Below are 14,857 nucleotides of genomic sequence, written 5' to 3' on the forward strand. Positions count from 1 at the left end.
ATCTTGTTTACTATGTCATACAATAATAATAATAATCCAAAAATACATTACACAGTCCTAGACACTTGGGAAGTGTTCGACTTGTGATTTTGTGATACGAAATCCAGCATGTCTATCTTGTTTGCTGTGCCATACAATAAAATAAAATAATAATATATATATACACACACACATAATACACATATGTAGTGTGTGTATATATAAAATACATGTATAGTACAAAGATTAAAACAGTACTGATGGATAAAAATATATATTAACCAGGTACTGAGGCATATGAACGTTATGTATGTATATTATTTTATTTATTTACTAGCTGTGCCCGGCCACGCGTTGCTGTGGCGAAGTATCGTGGTATGGGAAATAAAGTATTGAGGAATTGGTGGTAGTTAAGGTAAAGGGTCCCCTGGGCTGAGTGGGTTGCTAGGAGACCAAGTGAGCTGAGCTTAGCCTTCTAACTGGCAGCAATTGGATAAAAACAATTATTCCTCTCCCTCTAATTAGGAATTTATTTTTCTTTTCTTTTTGTTGTATCAACCTAGAGGCATGGATGAGGGGTTGTGATGTCAATTTTCAAGGTTGTGGGGTGTTTACTTTTGTTGTTTTGTCCGCTGCCTTGATGCTATCACTCTTTTATATATATAGATTTATTATTTACATAACTTTTACCCCGCCTTTCTCTCCGAGGAGACTCAAAGCGGCTTACAGTAAATAGGCAAAAATTCAATGCCTAAAAACAATGTAAAAACAACAATTCAGATAAAACAATCTACTATGCACATAAAGATGTCAATATGAGGAAACCTCTATGTCCTGGACACCCATAGGGTCGCTGTGGATCCGGAAGTGTGTATGCTCCCCTTTTGCTCTGGTCTCTTTGTCCCGGAGGGGGCGTGGCCAGCGTGGCGTGGGGGAGGCCAGAGCCGGCGGCTGCGTCACGGGCGTGCGTGCCGGGCGTCGCGGCGCATGCGCAGGAGGGGGCTTTGGGGAGCGGCCGAGCCGGCTCGAGGAGAAGGGGGCCCGACGGCGGCGGAGCGCGGCGGCGGCGCCATGAGGGCCGGACGGTGAGGGAAGGACGCGGCCCCAACCGCCTCTCCTTCGGCCTAAGCGCCCCCCACAGCCCTGGGGCCCCTTGGGGGAAGGGTGGAGAACGGAGGCCGTGAATGAACCCAGGAGCTGAGGGGCCTCCAGGCCGTGGCTTGGCTCTCCTGGGCCTTAGTAGGCCTCACTTTCTCTTGAAGGCCCAACAGCCTTCTCCCTGCAGAAGGGCATTATTATATTTTAGTATTTCATTCAGAGCCCCCAATAGCCTTCCCTCTGTATAATACTATTATATTTCTTTCATTTGGAGCCCCCAATAGGCTTCCATCTGTATATTATTATTATATTTCTTTCATTTGGAGCCCCCAATAGCCTTCCCTCTGTATATTATTATTATATTTCTTTCATTTAGAGCCCCCAATAGCCTTCCCTCTGTATAATACTATTATATTTCTTTCATTTGGAGCCCCCAATAGCCTTCCCTCTGTATATTATTATTATATTTCTTTCATTTAGAGCCCCCAATAGCCTTCCCTCTGTATAATACTATTATATTTCTTTCATTTGGAGCTCCCAATAGCCTCCTTTCTGTATATTATTATTATTATTATTATTATTATTATATTTTTAATTTGGAGCCTCCAATAGCCTTCCATCTATATATTATTATTATATTTCTTTCATTTGGAGCCCCCAATAGCCGCCTTTCTGTATATTATTATTATATTTCTTTCATTTGGAGCCCCAATAGCCTTCTTTCTGTAAATTATTATATTTCATTTAGAGCCCCCAATAGCCTTCCATCTGTATATTACTATTATTATTATATTTTATTTTTAATTTGGAGCCTCCAATAGCCTTCCCGCTATAGATTATTACTATATTTCTTTCATTTGGAGCCCCCAATAGCCTTCCATCTGTATATTATTATTATATTTCTTTCATTTAGAGCCCCCAATAGCCTTCTCTCTGTATAATACTATTATATTTCTTTCATTTGGAGCCCCCAATAGCTGCCTTTCTGATTATTATTGTTGTTGTTGTATTTTCTCTTTCATTTGGAGCCTCCAGTAGCCTTTCTGTATATTATTATTATTATTATATTTTATTTTTCGTTTGGAGCCTCCAATAGCCTTCTTTCTGTATATTATTATTATTATATTTTTCATTTGGAGCCCCCAATAGCCTTCTTTCTGTTTATTATTATTATTATTATTATTATTATTATTATTATTATTGTTATTGTTATTTTATTATGACAGAGCAAACAAGATATATATGTTGGATTTCGTATCACAAAATCACAAGTCGAACACTTCCCAAGTGTCTAGGACTGTACTATTATTATTATTACTATATTTTCTCTTTCATTTGGAGCCCCCAATAGCCTTCTTTCTCATTATTATTATTATTATTATTATATTTTTTCATTTGGAGCCCCAATAGCCGCCTTTCTGTTTATTATTATTATTGTTATTATTATTATATTTTCTCTTTCATTTTGGAGCCCCCAGTAGCCACCTTTCTATATATTATTATTGTAGTTGTATTTTCTCTTTCATTTTGGAGCCCCCAGTAGCCACCTTTCTATATATTATTATTATTGTTGTTCTTAAATTGAGGTGTGAATGTTACAAATGGCCATCTTGATTAGCATTGAATGGCCTTGCAGATTCGAAGCCTGGCTGCTTCCTGCCTGGGAACACGAATCAAGGAATACGAAAAGCCTTCAGACTAATTCAACCAGAGAAGTCAGCCAATGCAGAGCACTTCATGAATCAACCTGGACACAGCATATTATTTGGAAACATATTATTGGAGCTCCCTGTGGCGCAGTGTGTTAAACCCTTGTGCTGGCAGGACTGATGACCTCAAGGTTGGGTTGCCTACCTGAAGGTTGCCAGTTCGAATCCAACCTGGGGGAGAGCGCAGATGAGCTCCCTCTATCAACTCCATATGAGGACATGAGAGAAGCCTCCCAGAAGGATTGTAAAAACATCAAAACATCCCCTGGGCAACGTCCTTGCAGACAGCCAGTTCAATCATTCCAGAAGCGACTTGCAGTTTCTCAAGTCGATTCTGACACGGGGGAAAAAATGAGAACACAGAAATGCTGGACCACTCTTAACAATCACCATGTCTGTCTACACAGGGAAGCCATTGAAATCCATAAGCATGTGGACAATTTCAACAAAAAGGAAACCATGAAAATGAACAATATTTGGCAACTAGTATTAAAAAACTAGAATCAGGACTCAGTTAAGAACAACACTCAGAAAACAGGGTAATTCCCAACAGGAAACAGTTAGGTTAACACCAATTAACACCTCCAACAAAGGATTCCCCCAAGCAGGAAGCAGCCAGGCTTTGAAGCGTCAACATTCGCATTTGCCTCAGACAGACAAGAGTTCTTTCTCCCACCCTGGACTTTCCACAGATATATAAGCCCCACTTGCCTCGTTTCCAACAAATCTCACAACCTCTGAGAATGCCTGCCATAGATGTGGGCAAAACATCAGGAGAGAATGCTTCTGGAACATGGCCAGAGAGCTTAGAAAACACACAGCAGCCCAATAATAATAATAATATCCAGCATATCTATCTTGTTTGCTGTGTCATACTATGTCATTGTGTCAATAATAATAATAATAATTTGTCTCTTTCATTTATTTACTACTATTTATTTACTACATTTATATCCTGCTCTTCTCACCCCGAAAGGGACTCAGAGCGGCTTACAAATCAAATGTACATACAATATATTGTTAGCATAGCACAATATAAGCAATTAAATTACTATGTTGTACTATATAATTGTATGGTAATATTATTAGTAATATTACATATAATATATAATGTATAATTAATTAGTATAATGTATTATTAATTAGTATAATATTGTATTATAATATTATTAATATTGGGAGCCTCCTAGTATTCCTATTTAGTTTCATTGGGAGCCCCCCTATAACTCTGTTTTTTGTGACTCAGAATCCCTTAAAAGCCCTAATTCACTTTCATTGGGAGCCCCCCAAATGGCCTTCTTTCTGTATACTATACCATAATAATAATTATTATTATTATTATTTTCTTTCCTTTGGAGCCCCCCAAACAGCCTGTTTCTGGTCAAGTGTTTCATTTTCAGCTCCCAAATGATCCTCTTTTCCGACCCATTAGTCCTTCAAATTCAAGGCCTTAAAAAAAATCCCAACACAAAGCATAAATATTATAATATCAGTAAACATCACTGCGATCTTTTTTTGAGGCCTTAAAGGCACTGCCCTCCATTTTGGTTGAGAAACAGGGACAAAATGTCAGCAAAGGGATATCGGGTGCATCTGCGCTGTATAATTAATGCAGTTTGATACTGCTTTAACCACAATGGCTCTATGCTATGGGATTCTGGGAGTTGTAGTTGTATGAGACTTTTTCTGCCAAAGAGGGCTGACGCCGCATTGAATGACAGCTCCCATGATTCCATAGCAATTAAAACGGGGTCAGATTGCATTCATTCTAGATGCTTTTAAATATGTTAGTGGCCCACATTTGGAGGAAGACAGAATGTAAAGGTATCAGATAATGCAGTTTTAAAAATACAGTAGAGTCTCACTTATCCAAGACTCGCTTATCCAAGGTTCTGGATTATCCAATGCATTTTTTGTAGTGAATGTTTTCAATATATCATGATATTTTGGTGCCAAATTCGTAAATACAGTAATTACAACATAACATTTCTGTGTATTGAACTACTTTTTCTGTCAAATTTGTTGTATAACATGATGTTTTGGTGCTTAATTTGTAAATTCATAACCTAATTTGATGTTTAATAGGCTTTTCCTTAATCACTCCTTATTATCCAAGATATTCGCTTATCCAAGGTTCTGCCGGCCCATTTAGCTTGGATAAGTGAAACTACTGTATCTTTGAAATGGACAGACAAAATGTCCGAATGAAAGTACCATAGATGATAATAATAATAATAATAATAATAATGGCTAATATTACAGTAAGACCTCTGTATCTTTGGAGGATATGTCACCAGAAATTCATTATTATTATTATTATTATTATTATTATTACTACTACTACTACTATTACTACTACTACAGTATGGCTCCTGTGTCCTTGGATGATATGTTGTCAGAAATGTGTTATTGTTGTTATTGTTATTATCCTCATCATAATTGTATGGCCCCTGTGTCTTTGTAGGATATGTTGTTATTATTATTATTATTATTTTATTATGACACAGCAAACAAGATAGACATGCTGGATTTCGTATCACAAAATCACAAGTCGGGCACTTCCCAAGTATCTAGGACTGTGTGATGTATTTTCGGATGATGTGTGCAGATCCTAGTAGGGTGGCCTTTTGCAGTTGGCAGATCGTAATTTTGTCAATGTCTATTATTATTATTATTATTATTATTAAGCAGAGGCTGTATTGTCGAAGGCTTTCATGGCCGGGATCACGTTGTTGTATGTTTTCCGGGCTGTATGGCCATGTTCCAGAAGTATTCGCTCCTCATATATTCTCTCACAAACTCTGAGGATGCCTGCCATAGATGTGGGCGAAACGTCAGGAGAGAATACTTCTGGAACATGGCCATACAGCCCGGAAAATATACAACAACAGAGGCTGTATGAGCCATCTGTTGGGAGGGATCGGATGGTGTCTTCCTTTATTGGTCTTGGCCCCATTTTAGCCATCTGATAATTATTATTATTAATAATTAATTATTAATTATTAATATAATAATAATAATAATTGTTATTTATGGCAGAAAGGGGTTGAACTGGATGGCCCTTAGGATCCTCTTCCAGATTTATGATTCTCTGCTGCTGTTGCTGTTGTTGTTGTTACCCTTGTGTTGAGGAATACATTGCCAGAGATCCAAAATTATGGATAATTCCAAACTCCTATTAAAATGAAGGCGATTTGGTCCCAAAATACCATATGAACCATCCTGGAGGGCTTAGAAAATGCCTTGAAGGGACATATTTCATTGGATGTTCATGAATGAAGCTGTGGGGTTGTTATATGTATTCCGGGCTGTATGGCCATGTTCCAGAAGTATTCTCTCCTGACGTTTCGCCCACATCTATGGCAGGCATCCCCAGAGGTTGTGAGGTTGTGTACTTCTGGAACATGGCCATACAGCCTGGAATACATACAACAACCCTGTGATCCCGGCCATGAAAGCCTTCGACAACACAATGAAGCTGTGGTTTACAATGAACCCCATTGAGATGAAGGACTTCCAGTCCTTGAGTATCACAGAGTTGTATTGGAGATCCTAGAAAGTGTCTGGAAAGGATATGGTTTGGATAAATTGAACCATGGATAAGAGTGAAACGAAGGGCTTTGGATGCCATGGAGTTGCACTGGAAGACCTAGAAAATGCCTATTTTATTGGGCATAGATAAATAAAAACTGTGGGTAAGGTTGACTTGATTATTTTATACCAGTTAGGAGATTCTTGGTTGGCTTTGTGTGTTTGCGATTTCTGCAATTAATAATAATAATAATAATAACTTTATTTTTATACCCCGCCTCTATCTCCCCAAAGGGGACTCAGGGCGGCTTACATGGGGCCAAGCCCGAATAAAAACAGTAGCAGTATAAAACACAGCAGTAGACTAAAACATGCACAATTTAAAAATTTAAACATTAGCCAATAAAATTAAGGCAGTCCAGAGAGAGCATAGTAGTCTAGGCTAGATATCCTTTGAGGTCCCTTCCGACTCTCATTTTGTGTCCTTTTCCTCCTTTCTGACCCCTTTAAAGAAGCAGCCTTTGCACACAGACCGTGTCCTCGGAAAATTCCTCGCTTTTGGGCCTTGAGGGCCTTTGTGTCCTTTTGCTTTTATTAAAACGGCGCAGTGGCGGCTTCCATTCCTGTCCTTTGCTTGAAGGCCTTTCCCCCTTTTTTCATCTCCTTTGCGCCTGGCTGGAAAAGCCAGTTCCGTTGATGGCTTCTCTTTCTGTCTAGCTGTCCTTTCTTCTTTCCATTTTGGGCTTGCAAAGAACAGGGTAAGAATGGGAAGCCATTGAGAGTTATAGTATCACATGCGTAGAAAGTTATAGTACCAATTATGGGATGTTATTGGGCATACCTTTATAGTAAGCTGTAGGACCACCTTTATAGGATGTTACAGAGCCGCCTTTATAGGAAGTTGTAAAGCCACCTTTACAGGAAGTTTTAGGGTCACCTTTGTGGGAATTTACAGGGCGTCTTTATAGGAAGTTATAGGGCCACCTTCATATTATGTTATAGGGCCACCTTTATATTATTTTATATATTTATACATTTATATCCTGCTCTTCTCACCCCGAAGGGGACTCAGAGCAGCTTACAAATCAAATGAACATACAGTATATTACTGTATATACTTGAGTATAAGCCTAGTTTTTCAGCCCTTTTTTAGGACTGAAAAAAAAAACCTCCTCGGCTTATACTCTGGTGAGGATCATGGTGGGCTTATATTCAGGTTGGCTTATAATCAAGTATATATGGTATATTTATTATTTTTCTCTATTATTATTGGTATTGTTACATTTATTATTTTACTCTATTGTTGTTACTTTTACATTTATTTTACTCTATTTTTATTATTATTAATACATTTATTATTTTGCTCTATTATTACATTTATTATTTCACTTTATTATTGTTGAAAGGATACATAAGCACATTTACATTGAAGAAGATGAAAATAATGATTTAATCAGTTGAACAGTACTATCTTAAATTACAGTTTGATGTAAAGATTCAAAAACATTTAAATTACTGATGCCTCAATTAATGTAATTTTATTGGTATCTTGGATTATACTGGAGTCAATGTTTTCCCAGTTTTTTTGTGGTAAAATTAGGTGCCTCGGCTTATATTTGGGTCGGCTTATACTCGAGTATATACGGTATTAGCATAGCACAATATAAGCATTAAATTACTATATTGTACTATATCATTATATGATAATATTAGTAATAGTACATTTAATATATAATTAATATTATTATATTGTATTATTAGTAGTATAACATTGTATTCCATTATAATATTATTATCAATATTATATTATAGGATGTTATAGGGCCACCTGAGCCACCTTTATAGGAAATTATAAGACCATCTTCATAAGAAGTTATAGGAACACTTTCATAGTAAGATACCACCACCTTTATAGGATGTTGGGCCACCTTTATAGGAGCTTATAGGATGGTATAGGGCCATCTTCATAGGACATTAAAGGGCCACATGTATAGGAAGTGATAGGACCACCTTTATAGGACGTTATAGGGTCACCTTTGTAGGAAGTTACAGGGCCCCTTTATAGGAAGTTATAGGGCCACCGTCATATTATGTTATAGGGCCAACTTTATAGGATATTATAGGAAATTATAGGCCTACCTTTAAGTACTGTATATACTCGAGTATAAGCCTAGTTTTTCAGCCCTTTTTAGGACTAAAAAAGCCCCCCTCGGCTTATATTCGGGTGAGGATCCTGGTTGGCTTGTATTCGAGTTGGCTTATACTCAAGTATATATGGTACATTTATTATTTTTCTCTATTACTATTGGTATTATTACATTTATCATTTTACTCTATTATTATTACATTTATTATTTTACTCTATTATTCTTGCTATTATTACATTTATTTTACTCGATTTTTATTATTATTAATACATTTATTCATTGATATTATTATTACATTTTTTCTACTCTATTTATTATTACATGTATTATTTTCCTGTATTTATTATTATTATTACATGTATTATTTTACTCTATTATTATTAAAAGAATACATAAGCACATTTACATTGAAAAAGATGAGAATAATGATTTAATCAGAGTTATACAGTCTTATCTTAAATTAGAGCTTGATGTAAATACAGTAGAGTCTCACTTATCCAACACTCGCTTATCCAAGTTTCTGGATTATCCAACGCATTTTTGTAGTCAATGTTTTCAATACATCGTGATATTTTGGTAAATTCAGTAATTACAACATAACATTACTGCGTATTGAACTACTTTTTCTGTCAGATTTGTTGTATAACATGATGTTTTGGTGCTTAATTTGTAAAATCATAACCTAATCTGATGTTTAATAGGCTTTTTCTTAATCTCTCCTTATTATCTAACATATTCGCTTGTCCAATGTTCTGCCAGGCCGTTTATGTTGGATAAGTGAGACTCTACTGTATTATTACATGTATTATTTTACTCTATTATTATTAAAAGGATACATTGAAAAAATGAGAATAATGATTTAATCAGAGTTAGTCTTACCTTAAATTAGAGCTTGATGTAAATATTCAAAAACATTTAACCTACTGATGCCTCAATTAATGTAACATTTTGGTATCTATTTTTATTTCTGACATTACTCACCCTCGGCTTATACTCGAGTCAATGATTTCCCAGTTTTTTTGGTGGTAAAATTAGATGCCTTGGCTTATATTCGGATCGGCTTATATTCGGTAAATTAAATTAATTGCTACGAGACGAAGGAAATTTAGAGTAAGTGCATCATTGGAAGAATGAAGAATGATTACCCAGCGCTGTTTCCGGCGTTGTTTGATCAGGCCCATCTGGATGGCCTCAAGGGAGCCCTACAGGCTGGATTCTAACCCGCTTCCTGTCTTTCCTCTTTTCCAGCGCGCAGAGGAAGGCGGCCCCCAGCTGCTAGCGGCCTCCTGCCATGCTGGCCTGCCTCCCGGGACCCAGCGACCTCTCCTCCCCGCTGCTTTCTTACCCGCAGATGAACACTGGACTTCGGAAATGTGAGTGGCCCCCGGATGTTATGTTCTGGGCCCCCCATCTGTGTGGCATTCACCTGGGACGGTCATATTTATCCCTATTATTTCCTGTTTAATTCTGCGGTCCTACTTTGAAAGGAGTTGTTCTACTCCAGAAACTTCCTTTTCTGTAGATGCCACAAACTAGGTTGAATTGGTCGAGACTCAATTATGAGGTATACATTGGAAAACTAGAGCTAAATGTGTTATTGCAAGATATTTTTGCAGTTTCATAAACATTTCCCATGTTTTTATGATAGAACCAGTTAGGAAATAACATTTATAACCCAGGAACAGAAATTGTGTTACCTGGTATATTGAAAACCATTGTGTATGGATGGGTTCCAATATAGAAAATAACTACATATACATACATACATGCATTATATCTTTTAGTGCTAGGACTGAAAATGACTGAAGAAGATATATATCTGTTTTTTAACCATATTATGCCTAGGATGGTATCCAATATTGAAAATGACTGTGTATGTGTTAAGTTATGTTTGTGTGTGTGTGTGTATAAAATTTTAGCCCTAGGATGAGTTCTAATATTGGAAATATCGAGTAGTGGGATAGAATCCAATACTGCAAATAACTGCGCATATATCTATATCTATATATTATTCCTAGAATGGGATCCAATACTGAAAATAGCTGTGTATATGTGTGTGTATGTATACACACACACACACACACACACATATATATATATATCCTAGGATGGGAACTAATAATAGAAATAACTGCCCACACACACACACACACACACACACACATATATATATAAAGTATTAAAAATGTATATTATAGTCCTGGGATTGGATCCAGTACTGAAAATAACTGCATATTTGTGTGTTTATGTGTGTGTGTGTGTATATATATATATATCCTAGGATGGGAACTAATAATAGAAATAACTGCCCACACACACACACACACACACACACATATATATACAGTATTAAAAATGTATATTATAGTCCTGGGATTGGATCCAGTACTGAAAATAACTGCATATTTGTGTGTTTATGTGTGTGTGTGTGTATATATATACACACAAACACACACACACACAAACACACACACACATACATATATATATATATATACACACACACACATACACACAAACACACACATATTTCAGTTCTAAGATGGGTTCTAATAATGGAAATAACTGCGTGTATATGTTTTTAAAATCTATATGAGTCCTAGAATGAGATCCAATTCTGACAATAACTCTATTTTATAAATATGTGTGTGTGTATGTATGTATGTGAGGTGTGTGCATGTGAGATGATATATATATATATATATCTTAGTCCTGAAATGGGGCAGCTAGGCTGTTAGAAACTGTGGGAGTTGAAGTCCAGAACACCTGGAGGGCTGACATTGTCCCATGTGTGATGCAGAGGTTAGATAATTCTGTTACGAGTTTGGGGTTTTCCTCCCAATGTGTTGAAAGTGGGCTCCTTTGTTGTTCTTGCGGGAAGGCACTGGCTGTTTGCGGAGTCAGTGTTGATGGCTTTTCTCTTTCTCTCTCTCTCTTCTTTTTCTCTGCCGCCTTTCTCCCCTCTGTCTCTCTCTGTCTGCTTCCTCCTTGCCCTTCCCGCCTTCTCTTCTTCTTCCCGTTTCTCTTTATTCTCCCCTTCCTCAAACACCAAACAATACCAGGGGACACTACACAGAAAATGAGAGCTGCACAGCACCCTACTCCAGCCGAGTTGGACGCGTATGCTAAGAAGGTGGCCAACCACCCTCTGACTATCAAAATTTTCCCCAACAGCGTCAAAGTCCCGCAGCGGAAACACGTCCGCCGCACCGTCAACGGGCTGGACACCTCGGGGCAGCGCTACAGCCCCTACCCACCCTCCTCCTCCTCGTCTTCGTCCTCCTCCTCCTCCTCCTTGCCGCAGGCCGCCACCAAAACGGGACTCCTGGCCATCGTCCGGCCCGCGGCCAAAGGCATCGTCAAGGACTTTGACGGGACCCGGAGCTCCTCCCGCCTCTTGGCCCCGTCGGAAGCCATGATGAACCCGCCCCCCTACGCGGCACCCAGCACTTTAAGCCACCACCCGCAACAGGCGGCGGCCGTGGCGGCTTTGGCCCGGCATCAGCAGCAGCAACAACAGCAGCAGCAGCAACATCTCCACGCCCAGAGCATGGCGCACGCGGTTTTGCAGCCGCAGCTCCCGCCGCCGCAACACCCGGGAAACCACTTGCTCCCGCAGCAGCAACCTCCGCCGCCACCACCTTCCTTGCACGGCGGGGGCCGCAAGATGTCGGACGCGGACGCCCCGCCGAACGTCACCGTCTCTACCTCGACTATCCCCCTCTCGATGGCCGCCACGCTGCAACAGAGCCAGCCGCCGGACCTGAGCAGCATCGTCCACCAGATCAACCAGTTCTGCCAGGCCCGGGCAGGCTCCAGCGCTACCTCAGTCTGCGAGGGGCAGATCGCCAACCCCAGCCCCATCAGCCGCAACCTCCTGATCAGCGCCAGCACCCGGGTCTCGGCGCACATGCCTTCCTGCGGGGTCAACGACCACAGGGCCGGCCCTCCGTCCGCGTACCAAAGCGACATGAAGCAGGCGGTGGCCGCAGCTTGGAACCACCACCAACTCTCACACTTGCAGCAAATGTGCGGCGGAGGCGGCGGGGGTGGTGAAACCATGGGGTTGATGGGGAAGCCCCCCGGACCCCGGGAGCAGCAGGGTTTCGGCGGCAAGGTCCCCGGCGGATACCCCGTGGAACTGTGCATGGGCCAGCCGTTCAACGTGAAGCCGCCGCTGGAGAAGCCCACCCCGTCGCCGCCGGTCAACGGCCTCCCGTACGCCAACGGGCATTACTTCCCACCCCTGTGGAATAACATTCTGCCCACCCCGAACAGCGACAGCTCGGGCTCCCAGGACCTGGCCATGCCTTTCCACGGAGCCATAGACTGCCCGGCCGGACAGCACTACCGAGCGGCCCCCAACGGCGGGAACAACAACGGCGGGATGCCGGCCATGGAGTACCTGAGCGGCGGGGACTTCCAGCATCATCCCTGCCTCCGGGAGCCTGCTCCACCACCGCCGGGAGGGATGGCGCTGGGCAAAGCGGGGCGCCCCGCCATGAACCGGGCGCCCGCCGAACCCGCCGACAGCCGAAGCCTTCATATTCAGCACCCAGGGTATAGATAAAGGCCGCCCAAGCCGGTTGGTTCTTACTGACACATGTCAAGGCAGACATAGGCAAACTTGGGTCCTCCCTCTGGATGTTTTGGACTGCGGCTCCCATCATTCCTAACAGCCTCAGGCCCTTTCCTTTTCCCCCTCCGCCGCGTAAGCGGCGGAGGGGGAAAAGGAAGGGGCCTGAGGCTGTTAGGAATGATGGGAGTCGCAGTCCAAAACATCCAGCAGGCCCACATTTGCCCATGCCTGTGTTAAGGAATTTTAAAAAGTGATATAGGGGGTTAGTTAGACTTCATTTGAATTAATAAGCAAAGCACGTGGCCGTGTGAATCCTTTTGAGATTTATCGCCTTGTTTTTTAAGATGCAAACTTCGGTGATCGTTATCATTAGCCTTGAGTTTTGTCATGACATTTTGAGTCCATCCCCTCCTTTGATAGCCAAGAACATCCTGCATGTGACAGAACAAGAGACAACGTCCTCTAGAGCAGTGGTTCTCATAAATAATAATAATAATAATTCTCAAGCTGTGAGTCCCCAGATGTTTTGGCCTTACAACGTCCTCTAGAGCAGTGGTTCTCATAAATAATAATAATAATAATTCTCAAGCTGTGAGTCCCCAGATGTTTTGGCCTTAACAACGTCCTCTAGAGCAGTGGTTCTCATAAATAATAATAATAATTCTCAAGCTGTGAGTCCCCAGATGTTTTGGCCTTACAACGTCCTCTAGAGCAGTGGTTCTCAAGCTGTGAGTCCCCAAATGTTTTGGTTTTACAACGTACTCTAGAGCAGTGGTTCTCATAAATAATAATAATAATAATAATTCTCAAGCTGTGAGTCCCCAGATGTTTTGGCCTTGAAATCCCAGAAATCCCAGCTATTTCTGGGAGTTGAAGGCCGAAACATCTGGGGATCTACTAATTAATGTAGATTAATTAATTAATGCTGTCTGTTCAAATAAATGGGAAAAGGATGGAAGCAGGTTTACCCTCGCACTGTGTGAATCGGTGGAAATTGGTTTCCCTTGGTCTTGAGAAAATAGGTGGAAATGGGTTGAGAAAATAGATTTATAGTAGTCTCACTTATCCAAGCTAAACGGGCCGGCAGAAGCTTGGATAAGCGAATATCTTGGACAATAAGGAGGGATTAAGGAAAAGCCTATTAAACACCAAATCAGGTTATGATTTTATAAATTAAGCACTCAAACATAATGTTGTACAACAAATTTGACAGAAAAAGTACTTCAATACGCAGTAATGTTATGTTGTAATTACTGTATTTATTAATTTAGCACCAAAATATATTGAAAACATTGACTACAAAAATGGCTTGGATAATCCAGAAACTTGGATAAGTGAGGCTTGGATAAGTGAGACTCTACTGTAGGTGGAAATGGGTTGAGAAAATAGATTTACTATCGTTTTGAGAGAATAGATTAAGTTGAGGCTTGCCCTTGTTCTAAGCAAAAAAAATATATATATGGATTTAGTCGCATTTTGGTAAAATAGATGGAAAGAGAAGGGTCTGCTCACATTCTGAGCCAATAACACAAGCCAACAAGTATTCATTATTTATTATTATTATTATTATTATTATTATTATTATTTTCATAAATAAATAATGTATTTTCCATCAGGTGGCACAGCGTGTCAAAATGCTGAGCTGCTGAACTTGCGGACCGAAAGGTCGCAGGTTCAAATCTGGAGTGAGCACCCGCTGTTAGCCCCAGCTTCTGCCAAACTAGCAGTTTGAAAACAGGCAGATGTGAGTAAATCAATAGGTACAGTTCCGGCGGGAAGGTAACGGCGCTCCAGGCAGTCATGCCTATCTCCAC

General features: G+C 40.4%; 1 protein-coding gene across 2 annotated transcripts in view; it reads left to right on the forward strand.

Annotated features, from left to right (window-relative positions):
* Positions 1 to 930: 930 nt before the first annotated feature.
* fam222b (family with sequence similarity 222 member B) overlaps positions 931 to 14,857 on the forward strand; it is a 17,662-nt gene continuing 3,735 nt past the window's right edge. The window contains exons 1-3 of one of the 2 annotated variants that reach the window (XM_062959009.1): positions 931 to 1,064; positions 9,713 to 9,837; positions 11,527 to 14,857. The exon at positions 11,527 to 14,857 is cut by the window's right edge and continues 3,735 nt beyond it. In XM_062959009.1, coding sequence (XP_062815079.1) covers positions 9,756 to 9,837; positions 11,527 to 13,034 — 1,590 coding nt within the window. In that variant the 5' untranslated portion in view covers positions 931 to 1,064; positions 9,713 to 9,755 and the 3' untranslated portion in view covers positions 13,035 to 14,857. Of the gene's footprint in view, positions 1,065 to 9,712; positions 9,838 to 11,526 lie in introns of those variants that run through there. The other variant, XM_062959010.1, reaches the window with a different exon arrangement.

Source organism: Anolis carolinensis, unplaced genomic scaffold (genome assembly GCF_035594765.1).
Source record: "Anolis carolinensis isolate JA03-04 unplaced genomic scaffold, rAnoCar3.1.pri scaffold_7, whole genome shotgun sequence".
Taxonomy (NCBI): domain Eukaryota; kingdom Metazoa; phylum Chordata; class Lepidosauria; order Squamata; family Dactyloidae; genus Anolis; species Anolis carolinensis.